Below are 22,686 nucleotides of genomic sequence, written 5' to 3' on the forward strand. Positions count from 1 at the left end.
TTTCTCCTCTGTAGCTCCTGCTATCTGGAAGAACCTCTTGGTATCTCTCCTGCCATCACTTCTGCACCTATTTACAACTGCCATCTGGAGCTGTCTTTTTTCCCTGGGACTTTTTTTTTGTTTTTCCCTTCTACTGCTTTTATTTGGCATTTCATTAACAGCCTGTAAAGTGTTTTGACATTAGTTTGTGTGGGGAAAAATGTAATATCAAATAAAGATTGTATTATTTCAAACAGTGACTCAGATTCATTAACAAGCAGAACCAGGCATAATTTTCTTGCCTTGTCCCAAAGCTGTCTGTAACTTTTCGTAGCAGTGAGGTATTCCACAGTGTCTTCCTTCAGTAATTTAATTAGACTATGAATTTGGGGTCCAGTAATTGATAAAAAAAAAAAGTGATTTGCTTGAAAGATCAAGCATTAATTGATAACTGATATGGTAAAGGTTAGCAAATGTGAGAACACAGAGGGTAGATGCTGCCCTGTGCTATAGGATCTGAGTCACTGATCAAGGTCAGCTTCAGTTCATTAACTTCTCCTGAGGGCTCATGTTCATTATAAATAGAGTTGCTCATAGCTCATATTATAATAACAGCATGGCGGTATCCTGGGGTGAGTGGTATTTCAGCAGTACATTGGAGTACTCCAGGTGGAGATGCTAAAAACTGACACCCATAAGATCATTTGAGTTTTTTGAATAAGAAAAAGAACCCACGGGCAGCTAGGTGGCACAGTGGACAGAGCACTGGCCCTGGAGTCAGGAGTACCTGAGTTCAAATCTGACCTCAAACACTTAATAATTACCTAGCTGTGTGGCCTTGGGCAAGCCACTTAACCCCACTGCCTTGCCAAAAAAACAAACAAACCAAAAAAAAAAAAAACCCATGTCAGAACCTTTGCTTTAATGATTTTGAGTCGATGTAACTGGGGCTAGGTATGAGTTACTAAGTTCATTTCAGTCTCACTGGGCAAACCCATGGGATAATGCTTCACTATCCCATGAAAGAAGATCTTGGTCTCAGAATGGAATCTTTGGGCAAATATCTTTTCACCTACAGAAACATCAGGTTGGCACTTCCTGTTCATCCATTTGGTAATTCCAGTCAACCAACAAACAAAATTTCATGTATAAAATATACAGTCTTTTTGGTGTATTCCCTCCAGTCACTACCACTCCCCCCATTCTACTACAGATGCTTTCTTAAGAATTTCAGTGCCCATTTATTTCATTTGGTTTTCTAGACCAGATCTCTTCCCCAAACCACACATTGATACTGAACTTGTCTTTAAAGATATTTTGTATAAATTATACTAAAATTATTTTAACTGAAGCAAAATGGTGAATCACTTTGAGCCTAGCAATTATAAGAAATCTAGAACAAAAGAGTATTGTATCCCCCAAACAATTGTATAGTTTTATTAAATATTTAAAGAAATCTTATGTGTCTAATCCTTTGAGCGAATGTGTAATTACTTGGCTAGGGACAAACTAACTGTACTGTGAGACAGCATTCTTATATTTAAAGAATCATGGGTGTGCTTGGATATTAACAGCATCAACTTCATAAAAGGAACATGAAGTCATATCAGCCAATATTCTTTTTTTTCATTTGTTATAGAAATGTTACAACACATCTGATTAAGAGATAATTGAGCTGGTGATAGGAATAATTGATCAATGATGTCTTTTCAAAATAAAATAAATCTCTGCTATTTAGGCACTTTTCTCTTCGGTCAATTAAAACAAATGGCTATTCTAAAGCTTGAAGAATCAATATAATTTTATTAATAAGGTAACTTTGATGTTTAGTTGTTTTTCTGTCATGTCCAACTCTTTGTGTGGTCTCTATTTGGGGTTTTCTTGGGAAAGAAAAGTGCTTTGCCATTTTCTTCCCCAGCTCATTTTGCAGATGAGAAAACTGATAGTTTTCTAGTCACACTAGTCATACAACTAGTAGTGTCTGAGACCAAATATGAATTCAAGATGAGTCTTCCTAACTCCAGGCCCAGCACTTTATCTATAGGACCATGGGCATTGAATTGGTTGCTCCACACATTGTGTATCCAAAGATTACTATAATTCTTACCTTTGGTGGGGGGGTACTATGATGAGGTGATTTGGGTACTAATTAATTCCTAATGGGTCAAGTAAAAAAAAATGAACCCACCTAATTCTAAAAATCTTCTGCATCAGTTATAGTGTTCTGGTGAGGTATAGCTCAATTCACTAAATGTTCCTCTTGACTGTTCTTCAGAACAACATAGTTAGGATATGTGGCAACACATTTCTAAGCTTTTATGCTCATTAATGCTTAACGAGAAAATCAAATCAGCAGGGTTCTCATTCCTAAACCAAAGCTGTAGAAAGGCTATATCAGTTGAGAACATTTAAAGAGCAATTATATGGAGGATTCCTCACTGCTTTTAGCTTTGCTGCACAACGAAACTGTGTCTGTTGTACACCCTTTGTTTTATAAATATAAAAGATTAGCTATTTTGCTTTTTTCCTAACTTTGATTTTCTTCATTTGAGCCATCCCTCTGTAGGCACAAACACATCCATTTATTGATCAAAAGTTTCAATCTTCCATCAGATTGAAGTCTTTACTTCACAAGGTATTGATTAAAATGTGTCCTATCTTTAACTATCAGTGTTAGTTTCTCACTTTAGTCTTTTCAGAGAGGCTAATATATGGCATTTGTATGTTTGTTTGTTTTTGGCTACTTAGTCTTTTCCAACTCTTTATGATCTCATAGTCTACTGGTTTTCCATTCGTTGGGGTTTGGTAAGAGTTACCTACCCAAGACTTATTTCATAGAAATCTGGATGGGTGATATTTTTGAAAAATCTGTATTACAAAGTCTTTTTTCCTTTTATTAGTTTAGTACTTAAGCTTCAGACATAAGAAAGAAGCCTATCGGTGAAAATCAATTGAAATGTAGTTAGATAAAGATCTGATGTAGTGGGCAGGAGGCTTTGCAGGAGCAGAGTATAATCAATTAGGCCCCTCCAGCTGCATACAGAGTTTTTACCCATCCAATCACTTTTCACACATTCCCTCCATTAGTTTGGCTAGAGAGTGTTTTTTTTTTAATTTGAATTATGATGAATGAGCCCTTGTTTTGACTATATAGATGGGTCATTACCCTACTGAAAAGCTGGTATTTTGTGATTAGGTTCTCACTGCTGCTGACATCAATAAAGTCCTAGTTCATCTGCCTCAAACTAGGGTAAGAGAAATAAAGTAATTGTTGTGTAGTCCCCCTAAACAATATCAACATTGTGATTTTTTTTATTTCACAAAAGTAATTGACATAATTGCCCATTTGTATTTGATAATTATTGTCAAGAAAATGGAATATAATGGACCATATCAACCAAATGGGGAAAATTAGAAATAAAAATTCAAGTGATGAGTTTTTAGGCAAACGCATCAAACTGATTTGGGCCAACAGATCAAATGCATCCCTGTTACCAACATGTCCATGGGCTATGTCCATTTTTGAACCAAAGGCTATGAAGACCCAGAATAGAGGTCATGTGATCAATCTGAAGATTCCAGAATTTATAAAGGGATGCTTGGGCAGGCCTTCTGGGCCACTTAAAGTGAATCACTTCTGTAGTTCCTGGACAGAAGGTAAACTGAGGAGGTAGAATGAGTGGTAGGTGGAAGAATAATTGCAGTGTTGTTTGGATGTGTCAAATGATTGAATTATGTTACCAAGGAAATAAGTCAGTGAGGCAAGAAAAGAGATTTTTGGTTGCTCCTGTTTTAAAGGAAAATGTAGTCCCTGAAAAAAAAACGTGCTTCCATAAATAGCTGTTGAATTTTAATCAAATGATGTTTATCTAAATTGTAGTTTGTCTTTTAAAGAGATCAATATACAGTTGTCCCTACTTCTTTTCTAATCATAAGTTAACCCCTGTTGCACTCATTTGACACCACAAGTTGAGTGATCAGAGAGCAGATAAAGCTGTTGTGATGGATAGGAAAATATTGTCTTTTGCAATGTCAGTTTCTCAGTGAAAGACTTAAAACAGGAACATTGAACTGTGACTTGCAGGAGCATTTTGACGACTTGTGGGCCCATTCAGGAAGTCACATTAGGGAAAAGACCTCTTGGTGGGCTGAAGAGTTGACCTTCAATGAAGGTTAACCTTTGGGATCCAATGATGAAAGACAGTCTCTATGTGTGGGAGCCTGACCCAGAAGGGAGGGGAAGTTGAAGCTTCTGTACTGAAAGAGTTAATAAACACCATGAACTGTGCTGATCTTGTAGCTTTAGTGAGCCTTAATCTGTAAGCTTGATTACCTCCTAACCCTCAGTCGCCTGCCTCCTCCCCTCCCTCCTGGAGCAGCAAGGCTTTGCAGCAGCATTAGTGGCATTTTGCCCAGTTTTGGCTTTAGGGAAATCATACAGTCAGAAAGAAAAGCAGAGGGATAGCATCTATCTACTGCTGTGAGGTCATTAACACAGAAGAATAGCCCCCCAAGCCCCCAAAGGGGAAGAGGAGGTGGACAAGCTCTCTATGACATTATAGGTTAGATTCTACTGTGCTTTTCAAGTGGCCCTTTTGGTACTTGTTCAGGTGAGAGCATCTTAAATGGCACAGATCCCTCCATCAACAGAGGATCCTTTTTTTTTTTGACTTTTTTTCTTTTCCCCACTAGCAGGAAGATCCCCTTGTGTTCTCTGGCATGCTAAATATAACTATATGTGCAAGCTGTGGATTTATGAAATTTTTTTTTTCTCAGGCGGAGAGGAGGCAACTGCTTTGCTGCTTTGTGTTCTGTGAAGGAAATCCCTGTAGTGAGACTGTTGCTTGAAGTCTTAGGTCCCATTGGACGTTAATTCTGTTGTGATAAATTGTCATAAAGATTACTTAGGTTGGTAGAATGTAAGCTACTTAAGGGCAGGGATTCTTGATAGCCTTGATATCTGACATGTAGTACAATAGGCACCTAATAAATGCTTATTTGAATTGGATTCAGTTTTAAAGGACTGGTTATATGGTTGGGGATGCTTTTGCATTTTCCTTTTAATCTAAGGATATTTTCAATATTCTTATTTTCCTTTAACTTAGAAGAAACACAGGAAATGAAATTTAATTACACACAAAAAAAAATTCTGTAAAATGAATTCCCCTCACTTACAAAAAAAAACCCAAAACAATTACACCATGCCATTGATAAAGAACTGGGAATCCCAGGGAAGAAGTCTTTTGCCCCAAATTTGAGAAAAAATGTTAAAGAAGATGCAGCTAAGAGGTATAGTGGGCTATTTTCTCCTTCCTCCACTGCAGTAGGAAACCTTTTTTTTCTGCCAGGGGCCATTTGGCTAACTATAACATCATTTGCCTACTATAATCTGGTCAAACTTTTAATTGATTTACCTTAAAAAAGTTCCTTGAATTATTGGATTTTGAGTCCCCGCCTATGTGTCAACACACCATACCAAATGATCTCCACCCCTGCCTTACTGTTAAAAGTCACTTGGAATGTAGGCTGTAAGGCCCCAGTGGATAGAAGTAGTGAAGAGAACTTGTAGGGAAAAAAAAGAAGTTTAGGCCCTCCTGAGGGAGGATATCATCTTTCATGGAAAAAAAAAATACTACCATTATGATGGTCAAGTATTCCATATGCCTGTGTGTCTGTGTGTGCATTTGTAAGCAGCAGAACAGGCTTCAGAGAGTATGGCAAAGCCCCATACTTTGGGGAGGATAGAAAGGTGGTTCTTGGTGACTTCTCTCCTGAAGAGATGAGATTGGATGACCTTGTGTATACACATTTATGTTGCTGACATAGCTAAGGAGGGGGCCAAGAAGAGATGAGACCCAGATCCAGCTCAAGGCTTTTCTAGCAATATCAAGATATTTGCCATGCCATAGGTATAGTGAGAGATGGTCAGAGGAAAAGCTCTCAGCAAAGAATAAATCAGATAGTGGTGGGAAGCTATGGTAAGAGTTCCCTGATATTCAAACCCAGAGAAAAGCTTGTGGGATTTAAGTGATATTTTCTGTGAACTTTTATATAGCTGTCTCTTTCTATCCTAATACACAAAGAAATGATCTTTTCTCTGCAAGTTTATTCCTCATCATCTCTGTAATGACTGATGAAAATGATATTGCAAATTCAGAAAGCATTCCCAGGACTGAAACTCCTGTATTTGGTCTTTGTCTAAGCATCGCTAGAGTACAATAGGACAAGCAAGCAGGCAGGTGTTTTTTGGAGCTCTCTGGTGAAGACTGTCATTGTTGGGTAAACAGAAACAACAGATCCTAAGTTTTCTCTCTGCATTCATTAGACAGTAATGGAAAATTCATTGTTTCCTTGGACCAGCCTTTCCTGGATTGAAGGGAAGCATCCTCCATCTGTGGATTTTCAGAGTTTTGAGAAGGAAATTCAGCAGGTAAGGGAATGAAAAAAGGAAAAAATAAAACATGAAACAGTTGAGAATAGTTTACCTGGTTGCCTTCTTATAGATTTTTTTTAAAGTGGAACCTGGAAGGTGATGGGCAGAAACCTAAGCATTCCTTCTTCATTCCCAACACATACACTTGGAACTAAGGCATAAAGTCTCCATTTATTTCTAGACAAAAAAATGACAAGAACTTTAGTACTTCTGTTGTTCTTTTTTCAAAAAGGAGTATAGGACCATGGATTTTTAAGAGCTATAAGGGACACTAGGACCATTGAGTCTCAATTATAGAGAGAAACTGAGGCACATCAAAGTTAAATGATTTACACAATTCGCTTAGCTAAAAAAAAAAATTCAGCAGAAATAGGTCTTGAACCTTGGTCCTCTTGATTCCAAATTCAGCTTTCTTTCCACTGTACCATGCTGCCAGATCAAAAATGTCTCATTTTCCCTGCACATCTGGCCAACTTTAAGAAAAACACTTAAATGGCCTTCCACCCCCCTTCTTTCTGGCCCTTGGGAGGCTTGGCCTTTGGTCTTTTAAGAGTCCCATGCTTGAAAACAAATAGATGTCTGCTAGCAAGTAATAACAACAGGATCACTTACTGTGAATGCTCCACAATTATTATTTCATTTGATCCTTGCAGCAGCCATAGGGGGTAGGTGTCATTATTTTATAGATAAGAAAGTGGAGGCAGATAGCAGATCACACAAATATTGTCTGAGGGTGGATTTGAACTCAGACCTTCCTTGTGCCATCTAGCAGCCTAGATAGCAGGCAATAAACAAGGACAACGATCGTCTTATTTAACCTCTCCTCTAGAGATTCCATATAATGTATATTAAGTGCTTTACAAACCCTGAACTTTCTGTAAATATCAGCTGTTGTTAATGTTACAATTCTTGTTGTTTTTGGTAATGAATATTTAGAATTTTTCTCTAGATGTCTCCTATAATAATAAGACAACTAGAGCAAATTAGTCATCAGAAGCTTGGATCATCTTATTCATTTAATAATTCATTTAACCACCAAAAAGAATGCCACTTACTCGACGTTTTATAGAGGCACCCTAGACTCCATGGACTGTTATAATCCTTATATTGATAGGGTCTATGTTTCATACTGGGTGATGAGTACGATGGGGAATCTCTTCCTTGATATGCCTGATACTGAGCATTAGGAAAATGTTCCCTGTTCAATAAGAATCTTTGAAGACTTGCTTTCTCTCTTTTCCCTATAATGTTTATAACACCACAGTAATTTCTCAAAGAAAATTCACATTAATTTAAAGGTAGATCCATTGTCCTCTCAGATGTAGAGGATTTAGAGTTGGGAGATCATCTAGTCCAAGCCCATTGTCTTACATGTGAAGAGATTGAAGTTCAAAGGGATTTTATAACTTTTTATATGACATATGTTATATTATATTATATTACATATAAATAGTAGTAAAAATGAGAATTAGTACCTAGGTACTTTGACATCAAATGCTGTACTATTTTTACTCTATAATATCCTCTCCTATCAGAAAGACTAACATCCTATAATTTGCTATCTTTTTTATCTTTTTTTCCTGTCTAAAAAGTAGAACTAGAAAAACTTTGAAAATTATCCATTCTTCCTTCCATTAAAGCTGGAGCCCAGTAATTAAACTGTAGCCATGCCATATATTATAAATTTCTCTACAGAGGGAAAGAAAAGAAATTATGCTTATATTAATCAGCATCTCAAACTAGGTACCCACAAAAGAAGTTTAGATCTTTGGATTTATCTTTCATTCTGACCAGAACAGTATTTTATAATACACACAAAAGTGCCAGTTGAAACCAGTTTGTTGAATTTGTATCTATATTATTGATTGGAAACTGGTATTCCTTTTTGGGAATTTGAATGAGAGAGCAATCATCTGCTAGATGATTAGGAAAACCCCTGGTAAAAATTAAGATTGGGGGGGGGGGATTGAATTAAAAGGTTATGGTAGGTATAGAGAAACCTCTGTGTAATATACTAGGATGAGCAGTTTTTCTTTTCTTTGTTTGGCTGTTGGTTGAAATAGTTCCCTATATTCTAATATGTCCTCCTCTATGACCATGCTATGACCTCTCAAAACAAAAGTTAGAGATCGGAAGTAACTGGCTGACAATTATAGTGGTTGATATACTCCAGTTTAAATAGAAATGTCCTCAGTTAAAATATGGTTCATTCATCGGTCAAACTGTCCTTATTTCCTTTAATTGAATTAAGATGGACAAATGAGAGATGTGTGCAAGACAGAAAAAAAATTCTTTCACAAATCACTGTTATCCTCCCTCTGAGTGTAAGACGAATCAATTTAAGGCATGTCAAAGCATCTTTTACACATGTACAACTCTGAAGCAAAAAGCATTTTGTAAAAGGGAAGATTTTAATTAGAAATTGGGGGTGTAAATTTTACAATTGCATAGTCTTCCCCCTTTGAAAGCCTTAAAAAAAATCTTTATTGTCATTTTTCCTGTCATCTTTTTTATAAATTTTGTGTTGCTTTAAGAAAGAAAATCTTAATTTATATTTCATTTTACCAGCATTGGGATAAATGTTAACAATTTGCTGCTCTTCAGTATTATTTCTAGTGTTGCTCATCTAATTACCTAAGTAGATTGCAACATAGAGGTATTGTCTTAGAGAAATTCCGTGTATTTTTTCCACTGATGGCAACAAAGTCATACTACTAAAATCCTGAAAACTTCCTTTCTCTCCTTCTATATAGTAGTTCAGGCAATAAAATACTCTTTGTATATTTGGGAGGAGGCAGAAACAAGAGATAGTAGATAGTCAAATCATATCAAATTTCTACTGTACAAATTCATTTTATAAAGAATGATTTTCAAAGTGTTTCATTCAAGTTTCCTTTGCCAAGATTCTTTTCCCATACATTCACTTAAATGTATTTATGCTAGTGCATATATTCAAATCACCCATAATTCTTTTAAAAACGTGTACACTTAACTCACAGCTTATTTCTTAATTATAGAACTACTCACACTTGAATTCTTGGCCAATTTAAGGCATTTTTTCTTGCTTTTCTCCTTGCATTTGTATGTAAGCCTCCCTTAATTTGTAGAGGAAAAATATTTAGATACTGAAATTATTTTTTAAAAAATGCCCTTCCCTCACTTGATTGTTGAAAAGCACCCCGGGGCATTTTCTGTTTTGTTGGGTTCAAAATGTGAAACTACATCAAAAAAATTGACTTTTGTAGATTTAGTTCATTAAAGCAGACCCTCTTGCAAGATTTAAGTGGATCAAGAACACCAGGGCCAAGCTCTTCCAAAGAGATCATAAACAATTCCCCAGAAAAATGGACTAGCAGATTTTGAAGTTTCCCATTTCCATTTAACTTTATGTTTCTGGCATGTGTTGCAGTCTAAAATTCCTGGAAGATGAGGCGTGTCCATGAAGCTATTTTCGACAGTTTACCTTGAGCCAAAGGTCAAGGCCAATGAAAAAGGGGATGAATTATTGCGTCATGCTTTTTCATTTTTAACTCATTTACTCATGTAGTTTGCCCTTTATTTATGCCTATTTTTTAACATCAGAATTATTTCCCAATATACTCTCTTCCCCCCCACCCCACATTGAATTCTTTGTAGAAAAGAAAAATTTGATTATAACCTAACTGATGAAAACAATCCTAGCTGACAATATAACATAGTGATACACAATCCTTGTTTTCCCCACTTTGATATCAAGATGAGAAAAACTTTGCAGGTTTTCTCTTTTCTCTTGAGACCCAGATCGATTGAAGTTAATTTGAGTTTGGCATCATTGTTTAGTTGTTTTCATTTACATCTCAACATCTGCCTCTTTGAGAGATAGAAATAAGAGCCTTTAGAAATGAGGACACCAAATTATTGTCAATGCCCCCTTGACTTTATAGGCTAGCCAACATAATATCATTGTTCAGTTATCCTCATATATATTCCCCGAAGACAAACAGAAAAGTCTCCCTGCCCCCCAAAAAGCCTTTCTTCTTGACACAAACTAAAGAAGGAAAAGAAAGGAAAAAGAACGAATGAGAAAAAAGGAAAAAAAATATTAAGAACAAAAAGGGGGAGAATGAGTTGGAGAACATTGGTCAACAGGTTTAGAGTTATTTATTGATGGCTTTGCCCACTGGCAGTGTAAAGTATGTGTCAGTTGTCATTAGCAGTAACAATTTCAGCACGAAGTGTTCCGTTTTTATTTACTCCGGTGGCAACGTGCTTCTGCACACAGCCATTGCTTGTGGGTCAGGAGGTCACTAGTGGAGGTTAAGAGTGGCTGGGGTCATCTGCTATTAACCTAAGATTAGCAGCTAAGTTTTTAAAAGAGATTTTTCTTCCTCTGAATATGACATGCCAAATTAATCTTCCTAGATTTTTATAAGGATCCATATTCTGTATATTGAAAATAATTTTAAACCCTCTTATGTCCAAGTTTTTCTTAACTTTTAGCTTTTCACTGTGGACTGAAAAATATAAAAGGTAGTTGTAAAAAGGAAAATTTTCCCTCTGGAAATTTTAGGATTTTCAGGAAAGACTTCTCAGAACTATTTTTTAAATCTTTTTTTTTTTTCAGTTAAAGGCCTTCATTACTGACTTCCCTTCCTCTAGTGCATTCACATACATATGAGCACACAAATATACAAAAACACACAAACACACACACTCATTCACACACATCCTGATTTCAGTAACTTTGTGCTGTTACTCACTACATTTACAGCAACTTAATTATCTTATTGTCCTAGTTCTCAAACACCAAAGTATTGTGGTCCCATGGCCACAAAAATCCAAAGAAAAACCTTTCTCCTTTCTATTTTTTGGGATAAATTATACATAAAGCCAATTCTGACCCAGAGCTGTATTTTTTAATATTATTTTTTAAAAGGTATTTATTAGTTTAGTGTCCTGGTTTCCACATCCCCTTATTTATTTTAAAACTTATATCCCACTCTTCATTCTACACTCAAATAAGTGCATTACTTGCTATGCTGTGATTTCATCAGCCATCTTTTAAATGCATCCCCAAAGCTATCAAGATACAGGGGGGCTGCTTCCAATTAGTGTTCCTTTTGGGAGAGTTTTCCCATGAGATGCATGGTCAGTTCTCAATATGTGTTCTTCATCAAGTGTAGCAGGGGAAGGAGTGAGCCAACCCTTAGGAACTTGGATTCTTGGATATATCTGGTGCTTAGATCTATTACTATTCTTTCACCTCATTTATTTCCTAGAAAAAAAATTTAACTTGTCTCTTTCTTCATTGTCAGTTTTACTTCTATAACAATAACAACCTTAATTTGCTACAAGAATTTATGGATTTCCCAGTGTGTAAATGAAGAAGAATTGAAGTTTCCTGGGCACAGAAGGAGCCTTTGGAGGACAAACTATCTTAGTATTTAGAGTCAGGAAACAGACCTCATTGATTATCTAAGTCTGGAAGAAAGTAACGTACCTAGAGTCACTCATAGGTAGTAAGTGACAGAGTTTTTTGTTTTGTTTTGTTTTGTTTTTGCAAGGCAATGGGGTTAAATGATTTGCCCATAGTCATACAGCTGGGTAATTGTTAAATGTCTGAGGTGGGATTTGAACTCAGATCCTCAGTCTTCCTGACTTCAGAGCCTCTATCCACTGCACCATCTAGCTGCCTCTTGATAAATAGTTTTAATGGAAATTCAGTAAATGAAAAAAGGGAGACAAGAAAGTAGAGTAAAATCTTTGCATGTAGGAAAGTTTTGTATCTATTCAGGTCTCTGATAAAATGTCCACGACACCATTAAAAAAAAATTCTAATAAGATCAACTTAAATAGCTCAGTAGCAACAAAGGAAGAAGCAAATGACAAATATTGTATGATATTGTCCTTGTTACCGAATAACTTTGCTTTATTATATGTGTTGATAGAATCAGTTCTTTTGAAGAATGAGTTCAGTCATCTTGGAGGTTGTTTTTTTTTTTCTTTTTAATAATTTTGATTATAAAAGCAAATAGAATACTTCAAGAAAAGGACTCAACCTCTTACCAAAACCAACTTCCATGGTTGTTTGAAACTCAAAAATAGTTTTTCTTTTAAATTTTTATCCTTTTTTTGTTTGCAAGTAGGATCTCACACTTCTTAGTGTTTTTTTTTAGAAGATAATATTATATATCTCTCTCTTCTCCTGTCAACCAAAGAGGAAGATTATCCTTTTAGCTAATGATGATTCAGGAGAAATTTATAAGGGGCATGTTTGCATATTGCCAACAATCCTGGAAATTCCTTTATACTTCTTGACGGTCTGGTTGGTAAAATGATTATTTGGGTCTTTTTTCTTGTACACTTTTTACCCAATAAGTCTGGCCTGAAGTGCATTCTAATAAATAAAGTCCATAAAACTTCCCAATTCTTCTTGCCCTTTTGACTAATCCTAGAGTGTACAGAGGTCCCACATTGCCTGATACTCAGGCATGTAATTGGAAAAGTATAGTGTTCTCTTGTTATCCCAGGAGGCATCTTCTCTAGGGTATATCCATACTTTTAGCTCATAATAATCCCCTTTTTTTTTCCCTCCCTGTGGCAGATAAGGAAACCTGCTTTTGTAGTTTAACTGATTTTTTTTTCTTTCCATTTAAAACCAATTTGAGTGAAGACAAACCATTGTATTTTCAGAATGGCTTACAAGTGTTCGTGAAACACTGATAAGTGTCGATTGTAGCAATGGTTATTTACTACTGAAAATAGTCTTACATGGTGCTAGTGAATGAATGAAAGATGAAACAGTACTATTGCCAAATGCTACATTATCTTCAGATCTTTAAGTTAATGTATGTAAATAAAGATTTTATGTGTGTACCCACTTCTATTTAGAAAAGGACAATGGGAGTATTTGGTTCAGTTTAACGTATATTTTTGAACACTTATTGTATGTAAGGTTCTGAGGGTACAAATAGTATAAGAAAATAATCCCTAAATTTAGGGAACTTAAATTCCACTAGGTGAAGGGAGTGGGAAAAATATATTATATACACAGATACTTAAAATAATTTTGGGAGGGAAAATGCAATAACAACTGGGGCATTTGGGGGACTTTATGTAGGAGGTGACCCTTGATCTAGCCTTTGAAAGATGAATAGATAAAATATTAAGTATCCACTACATGCCAGGCAATTACTAAGGATTCAGATGTGAACAAACAAGACACTCTTTACCTTCAAGGAGTTTGTATTCTAATGGAAGAAAACAACACATAAAGGGAAGCTAGATAGGGAGGGGAAACCCTGAGATATAAGGGTAAGGTAACTGGTAAGGAAGTGATGTCCATGGAATAACGTAAGCCAAGAGTAAAATGAGGCTAGTTAGGATCCCTACTGAAGTGGTTGTCCAAATGGCAGTCATCAAATCAGGAGAAGGGGGCCTCTGTAATATTCACATTCTTCAGAGTAGCAAGATTGCTGGTTAGGAGAGTGAGTTGAGCCAGGAACTAAGAATTCTAATAGAAAAAGGGTGAGGAGAGATTATGTTCATCAAAAATGCATCTGGGAAGTGTGCTATGAACTCATAACAATTATGAGGGAATTCCTTTTCATCCAGATCCTATGAAAACTATAGATGGCTTGGTCTTGTCACCTCCAGCATAACAAACATCTTGTAGGAGGCAAGAAAAAAAATTACATTGTGAATTCACAGGTTTTTCATTAGTTAATCAGAGTTACAGAGACTTCAAAGAATCCATCAGTTAATTCACTCAGCACTTGTGGAAATTCCTGGCACATTATTATGAAGTGGGTTGAAAATCCAAGTTGCCTTTAAAGTGATCCCAGACATCAGAAGCATATGTGAGCTTTTTAAAGACATACTAAATATGTACTGCTTAAACACAATGGCTAAATCCCCTTATGTGTTGACTTTCAAAGACTGAGGATTCTTGTGTCAGAAAAAAAGTTTTTTCACTTTCAACCTCCCTGTTCCCTCATTTGTCAATTGCTCTTGTTCTGGCCTCCAGGATGGGTATATGTTGTAATTGCTGTTGTGTGTGGTAGTCTCAGGCCACCATAGACAGACTGCCTTCAGGGGAAGGAGACAGAGAGTAGAGGGAGAGGGGACTTTTTGGCAAGCCCTGTGCTCCTTTCACCTCTGCAAACAGACCACCTAAATCATAATCAGTTGCAGTTGCCATATGATCCCCTTATAAATGATTACATATCTGAAAACCTTCTGTTTGGGTATCCTGGGCATCACTTTAAGCATTGATGGTAAATTTATCTTTAATTAAATTTCTGCATTTAAATAAAATAAAGCTCTTCAGCATAACAAGCAGAATACCGACGCCATCTGTACTTAGGACTAGAGTTGATCCTTAAAATGAGTCTGCGCATTGGGAAGATTTACTGTTCGCTGTCACACTTCCCATTCTATCACAGGTGGAACAGAGTTGTTTAGGGGACAGTTTCCTAGATGAATTCTTAACATTAGCTCTCTTTTTTTCCTGCTCCTGTCTCCAGGATAGTGACTCCACTTCTTGAATCTCTTTCTAAACTTTCTTGCTTCACTGGATATAACCTAATGAATGGATTTCTAGGGCTTTTGTTAGAACAGGTCCTTGCTCAATGCTTGTTAGTTTTTCTTTCATTAACAGTTCAAGATCTAAAATTTTCATTCAGATCTAATTGCTTCTATAGGATAGCATTTAAGAGCTAAAAGTAAGGCATCATAGGTTATAACAGATAAAATGCTGGACTGGAGTAAAGAAGCCCTGTGCACACAACCCACCTCTGGTACTAGCTTTCTGGGGAAAAAAAAAGATGTATCAAAATGAAATAAAATGAAGATTTTAGAGAGAAAAAATGAATCTTCCTTGAGCCTTAATTATCCAAAAAGAGGATAGTAATATCTTTAATAAATATTTCACAGAAATGGTTGTGAGATTCAGATATCAATAAAGCACTCTGCAAACATTAGAACATTAAATAAACATTATTTGTTATTGTTGTGTTTGTATATACACGTAACCCAGAAACACATGTGCATAATATGTATACATGTGTGTAAGCTGGAAATGTGTTTCCTTAAGAGCCATACCCCCCCCCAAAAAAAAATTACTCAGAAGTAGGATTCATTAGAAATGACCATCACTGGATCTTTTTAAAAGGTTAGCAGAAATATCAAAAAGAAAGGGCTTTTCCTTTGTTGTTATGGTTGCTCAATTCTTCCTGAGTTGACCCTAGTGAAATCACAGCATCCTCCCCAGTCCTGTGAATCTCCAAATTTATTTTTTCAACTGATACTTCCAGCCCTGGATTCTGTGACATTCGCCCAAAGGGAAACACCGGTCCTTGGGATTACACTGTGCATCCATTGTTCTGAACTGTCACAGCCTTAGTGCGTAAAGCTGTTTGCATAGCGTGCTAACTCTATCAGGGTCAGTTCCAGTCTGTGGCCGCTAAAAATGAAAACCATGTTCCAACCGGGACAAGAGCAGGGTCACCAGCTGGCAAAGGATATGGCAATCATTTATATAAATATGCTTTCTCAAGCCCGCAAAAACAAAAAACCCCAACCCAACAGCTGGGAAGGGTTGGAAGTAGCCCCAAGGCTGGTTAGTCCCCTTCCAGATGGGAAGGTTAGACTGGGGCTAGCCAGACTGCTCCACATAGACTTCCGATTCGCATTAGAAATGAAAAGAGGGGAGGAAAGGGAAAAGGAAGACAAGCTACAAGCATGACTGCTCTGTTTTTCACCTAACTTAATCAAATAAGAGAAGAGTTTCCGAGACGGAAGGCTTGCATTTATTGGTATTCACGCTCGGTTTTTTCTGTTTATCATGGTGTCTGATACAGTCCTTAACTACTTAAATGTGAAACCTATCTGCTGCAAAGTAAGAGTTTATGTGTAATGTCATGGCTATTTGTAGACAGATTGAAGAACCAATCTCAGATTTATGTCCTGTTTACATCTTCTAAACACTTACATAGAACAGTCAATGCAAGAGAAAAGGATAATTATGCTGTTGACTTGGTCCCAGAATTTTATCCAAAAGATAAGGTTCATTTTTTTGTAATTTGATTTACTTGTATAATACGTAGTTATTGCACATCTAATATATGCAGTGGAATCAAGAATACCATTTTCTCAGGTTCACTTTAAGGTTTCATTCCACTGGAAAAGTCTTATTTTTATAACCTTGAGCCAAAGTTGGGAGTGTAGCTGTCCTTCAAACTCTTCCAGAGTGACATATTTTAGATGTAAGAGTGAAATGAAAGACACCACCCTTGGTGATATAAAATTTATTCCATTACATGAACATATGCAACATCTGTGACTTAAATTTGCAAAAGCCAAATGGAATGGTAACTGTCACTTCTCCATCAAACTCCTTCCTTACCACCAGCAAAGGAGAAACTCCAAAAAAGAATGCACCCTTTAAAAGGAAGAATGAACTCATACTAGAATGATCTGTAAAGGAGGGGAAATAAGGCTTTGGTCAAAGAGTAGCATCTTTCCTACAGATTGCTACAGTCTGACACAGAGGTTAAATCACTTTTCACCACCTCTCCCATGTAAATGTAGGCATTTACGTAATGAGTTACTAGAAGCAAGCACAGATTCATAATGTTAGGGACATTTTACAGAGAAAGAATAAAATATTTGCCAGATCACAAATTATTACTAACTTACGCTCCTCCTAACTTAACCTCCATCTCATGCCCAGCTACCCAGAGGATAACTGAGCAATTTAAATAATGTTCTTTATTACTGATCCTTGACAAGCATTGCATGGATTTAACCAAATAGACTGGTTTACACTGTGCTAACGAGACCAAGGTTTTGGGTTTAATCCCTGGATGAATCAATTCACTCCAAAAGGAGAGGTCAAACACAGTGGCATGAAAGATTTGATGAAGGGTCCATTACTTCTAAGGCAGAAGTTAGGGGAGGCAGAGAGTCAGAGAAGGGCTTCATGGAGGAGATGACATTTGATCTGAAAAAGAGGGAAGGATTTCAGTCTAAAAGATGTGAAAGAGGCTATTTCAGTTATTGAGGGGATCATATCTGTAAAATCCACTGGGGCATTAAGGGAGAAGATAAGATCATGGACCCAGTTTGTTTGGAACATAAAATAGATGAAGGGGAGCAGTATGAAATAACTTCAGAAAAGTAGGTGAGATCCAAGACTTTAAATCTGGAGGGTTTCAAATGCTAGCCTCAGGGGTATTTTATCTATTGCAGAGAACTACTGAGAGTTCTGAACAGAGGAGAGGTATGCTTGGACCTGTGCATTAAGAAGATTACTTTGACAACAATGTAAAGGGTGGCTTGGAAAGAAGAAGGAAAATCGGGAAACTATTAAAGTCATCTGAGCAAGAAATAATGATGGCACTGCACTAGAGTTTGGGCAGTGCAAGTAGAAAGGTGACAGATTGAAGAGATATTGCAGAGACAGCATGGGCAAGAATTGGCAGTGAATCCTAGAAGCATAAATTTAGAGCTTTAAGGGACCTCTCAGGTTCTCTAGTCTGAGATTCTTTTTGCAGAGGATGAGGTTCAGAATAGTCAAGTGGCATGTAAGAGATCACACAAGTAGTTTACAACAGAGTCAGGATTTGAACTCATGATTGTTAATTCTTAATCTATTGCCCTTTCCTCTATGTTATGCTGCCTTCCTCAGACTTTATATAGAAAATGAAAAAAAAGGAGATTTTGCCTCAGATAATTGGGTGGTGTTATCAGCAGAAATAGAAGGATTAAGGTTTAGGAGGATAAATGTATTCTTGTTTGGTTGAGTTGCCCAGTAGGACATTCAGCCGCAACATACAGCATGAAATTGGAAATGTGAGATGAATTTAGAGGAATGGTTGGGGATGAAGATAAAGATTCTGCTACTAATAATAACAGATACCCAGGTAGTACTTTACAGTTTAACAGTATGCCCTATATCCATCATCTCATTTGATGCTCAGGATAGCCTTGTGAGGTAAATGATGTTATGAACCCCATTTCATAGTTTAAAATGGGTTTCAGATAGCTTAAGTGACTTCTGCAGGGTTACATAGCTAGTGAATGACTGATGCCAGGATTTAAACCCAGATCTTTCTAATCCCTAAATCTAGCTCTTTATGTCATTGAGATTATGGGATTATATAATATCACCGAGAGAGAACATATTTAGAGAGAAGAATACCTAGGAGAAACCCTTGAAACACACTCACAGTACATATCTAGATTTGCTAGAAAATTGCTAATTAACTGCCCATTTCATTTTGTTTATTATAAATCTGACTTTATGATGTCCAAACTGATGTTCAGACATCAAGACTTTATTGGAAAATTTGATGACTTCTGAAAAATCCCTATAGAACATGTTTTCAAGCACTTAGACATTTACACAGAAGCATCAGATAGAGAGAAAGAAAACGTTATGACTTGTGTATCCAGTTTTTTGACACTTGGAATCAAAAAGCATCCCTGCTTTAGTTTTAGGTTGATGACATGTTTAAATTTGAAATGTGCCATGTATTGGCCATGCATGGAATACCATGTCTATAATCACTCCTGCCAGGGATGCTGAGGTCTAATTTACAGTGGGCTAAGGCACTCAGGTATCCTTGCTAAGATGGGTACAAATATGATCCATCACTTCACTACCATGTGGTCTAAAGAAGTCCAGGTTGGAAACAGAGCAATTCAAAATTGCCATGTCATAATGGGATTAGCTAGTGAGAGCTGCTGCTCTTCCAGTCTGGACAAGATAAGGAAACTAAGTCTCAAAAAAAAGTGAAGGAGATAGAAAGGAGGAAAGATAGGAAAGAAGGAGAGAAGGAAGACTAGGAGAGGAGAGGGAAATGTTTCCAAAGTCTACTCCTTTAATCCATCCTTTTGTAAGCCCTAGAGATTTCTAACATATCTTATAGCACCTCGATATTCCACATGTACAATGTATTATACTCTTCACTCTTCCTATGTTCACAGAAGCTAAAGAGGACACATTGTTCTCCTTTATATTCTTTTTCCCAACCCCGTTCTGAGGGCTATATACTGGGAATTTTCCAAGACTCATTAGGAGATGATATAACTTTGCTCTGTTTTTTTGCATTTCTTTGCCAGTCATCTAACATTTTACCTGACTATTCACCCTCCTAATCATAACATATGGGGTGAGAAAGATGTAACACTATACATTTGCTTTTCACCATTTCTGCCTTCACCATTTACCAAGTCTTTCTCAATCCCCCCCAATGTCAGTGCCTTCACTGATGATCCCATTCTGTTCTGTATTTATCTTGTTTGTACATAGCAGTTTATGTGTTCTCTTCCCCATTAGACTGTAAGCTACTTGAGAGTAAAGACTATTCTTGTCTTTCTTTGTAGCCCCATAGTATCTGTCAGGGAGGAATTGCTTAATAAAGAATGCTGACTGACTGACTCCAAAAACTACCTCCTTGTTAACAATTTTCCAGGGCTTGGGGGATGGCAGAGTGTGTGGGGTGTATTAAGGAAACGGTCTATGGTAATATGCTGTGATATTTTGCAGTTAGCCAGAGGGCCCCAAAAAACTGGTTGGGGAATAGCTCCTTCCGCAATGGACCAGAATGCCTAATAACCAAATTGCCCTCCCTTTACTCCATTGGCAACTAGTGCCCATCAAAACTAAACACATTGTCAAATTTGGAATAATAGAAAGTAAACATTTTTTTAAAGAACCAATCACAACATAGGGTTAACTTCATCCTTTCAGTGTCTTTACTACACTGGGGTCATGTAGTCTGGTTTCTTTTTCCATCTAATGAACATGCTTCCCAGTGTGTCTTACCAGAAGTGTTTGGACCATGGTAACAGGTATGCTGGGAAAGAAGGCAGAGGGGGAAAAATCCACACAGACAGATATTAATTTGGGGCCATAAGTCTTCAGTTCAACTGATGACCAATTGTTCAATTGCCTTTTGAGGCTGAAGTGACAGCTTAATTTTAGTAGGAACCCTGTGATCTGTGTAACTGTATTCTTGTTAGCGGTAGCATTGGTCTTCTGTGTTAGATCCTATCTTCTTTCCCCTTGAAAAAGGCCAGTAGGGTGAAGTCATTTAAAACTACCTGAAAACATCTTTCTTAGCTTCCACCTCACTGCAAGGCCCTGGGTTATGACCTCTTGACCTTAGAGGTTAGGGGGTCTCATGCTTTTTGATCTCCCCGATTCCTCAGTATCTGCCCACTTCCTTTGCTACATTAGAGTCTTATTATATAAGGAAATTGGAAACATTAACAGGTCTGAATAAGGGCAGCCAGTTTTTGGTGATATCTGCTTCAGCTGGTATTTCAAAATAATGAAATCCTAATTGCAAGGTGTTTTTAAAATGGAAACATGCTTAGAAAACCTTGAACAAAGCTAGAGCATCCTTCTTTGTGTTATGAAAGCCCTAAGGGGAATGGTGCTTGTCTAAGCAGCCTTTTCAATCTCCTGCCAGAAAAATGGCTTCATGTCTCAGTTTTTTCTTTAAAAACAACTACAAGTGAAAGGTTTCATTGTTTGGTAAATGCAATACTCCACCTCTCTGGAACAGATTTCTTTCAGAGGGATTCAGGATAGTCAGAGTTAATAGAAAATTGATGCATAAAATCACCTGTTTCTCTTGGTCTCTCAATTCAGCTGCTGCCCTTATTGAGGAACTTTGTCATACTCTGAAATATTCTTCCTGATAAGTCCTCAAATTTGTATTCCCATTCATCTCTAAATTATGTAGTATTTATTTCTTATATACTTCCTATAATACTTTTAATTAAAAAAAAAAAGACAGCCTGGGGGTGGCTAGGTGGTGCTGGGGTGGCTAAGTGGTGAAGTGGATAGAGCACGGGCCCTGGAATCAGGAGTGCCTGAGTTCAAATCCAGCCGCAGACACTTAATAATTACCTAGCTGCGTGACCTTGGGCAAGCCACTTAACCCCATTTTCCTTGCAAAAAAACAACAACAACAAAAATGACAGCCTGTCCCAGAACTCTTAGTGCAATTTCCAACACTAAAACTTGGGTGGTATTCTATGTAATTGCATGTATTATCTCCCCTGGTAGAATGTAAGCTTGTGAAGGGTCTGCTTTCCTTTTTGTTTTTGTATCACCATGCTAAGGCACCTGGGTGGCAAGGCAGATAGAGTACTGGGTCCAGAGTCAGGAAGTCTTATCTTCCTGAGTTCAAATCTGGCCTCATATACTTACTAGCTGTATGACCCTGGGAAAGTCACTTCAACCTGTCTGCCTCCATTTCCTCATTGTAAAATGAACTGGAGAAGGAAATGGCAAATATTCTTGTAAAACCTCCAGTGGGATCATGAAGAGTCTGACATGACTGAACAGCAACAACAGTCACCATACCAAACACAGATTACTGGCACAAAGGAAGAATTTAATATGTAGATTGTTGATATCAAGCACTAGAGCTGTCATCTTTGCTAGGGAGCAAAGCAATTCTCATCTTTCATTTGAGTTGATACTGAACAAAATAGTAATGGATTCTGAACTTTTGTGCCTCTGCTAATATCTATATAATGTATATCATAATATCTGCTAATATCTATATAATGTATATCTATATAATAATGTCTTTCCATCATTACCTACCTAAGGCCCAGAAATGATTAGAATGTCTTTACAAATGTCTACATGGAGAATTTTCCTAAGGTTAGTGACCATCATCATCATCATCATCATCATCATCATCATCATCATCATCAAAACTATTATTTATATAGAGCCTATCATGTGGTAAGGCACCAATGCTAATTATTACCTGATTTGATCCACACAATAACCTAGGAAGAGAGGTATTTTTATTATCCCTTTAACAAATTAGGAAGTGGAGCAAACCAAAGTGACTTAACCCAGGGTCACATAGCTTTTGAATTCAATCTGCTCTATCTACTGTGCCACCTATCAGCCTAAAAGTCCTCAGTTGTTCCTCCAAAGTATGTGTTTGATATGAAACACTGCCCCTGAATAGGTCCTGTCCCAGGAATCCAGGAGACCTCACTGCAAAAAAAGGAATCAAGGAATTTCAAAGCCAAATATTCCAAATTTCCAGTTTTAATGGGCACTAGCAGCCAATGGAGTAAAGACAGGGAAATTTGGTTATTAGGCTGCTAGTGCCCATCAAAGCTGGAAATTTGGAATGATAGAAAGTAAAAATTTTGGAAGGGCAAATAGATTTTTTAAAAAATAGTACCTTTTCCAGTAGCTTTTGTCTCTTCAGAAACTAGAAGTGTTGCTTTTAAAAACCATAAACCAGTAA

General features: G+C 37.0%; 1 protein-coding gene across 9 annotated transcripts in view; it reads left to right on the top strand.

Annotated features, from left to right (window-relative positions):
- Positions 1-22,686, top strand: part of BCAS3 (BCAS3 microtubule associated cell migration factor) — an 851,656-nt gene that overhangs the window by 593,836 nt on the left and 235,134 nt on the right. The window contains exon 24 of one of the 9 annotated variants that reach the window (XM_074223552.1): positions 1-22,686. This exon is cut by the window's right edge and continues 24,054 nt beyond it. The exons of the other annotated variants lie outside the window; for them this stretch is intronic. Coding sequence (XP_074079653.1) covers positions 1-14 — 14 coding nt within the window. The 3' untranslated portion in view covers positions 15-22,686. 9 annotated transcript variants of the gene reach the window in all.

This window comes from Macrotis lagotis, chromosome 2 (genome assembly GCF_037893015.1).
Source record: "Macrotis lagotis isolate mMagLag1 chromosome 2, bilby.v1.9.chrom.fasta, whole genome shotgun sequence".
NCBI lineage: Eukaryota > Metazoa > Chordata > Mammalia > Peramelemorphia > Peramelidae > Macrotis > Macrotis lagotis.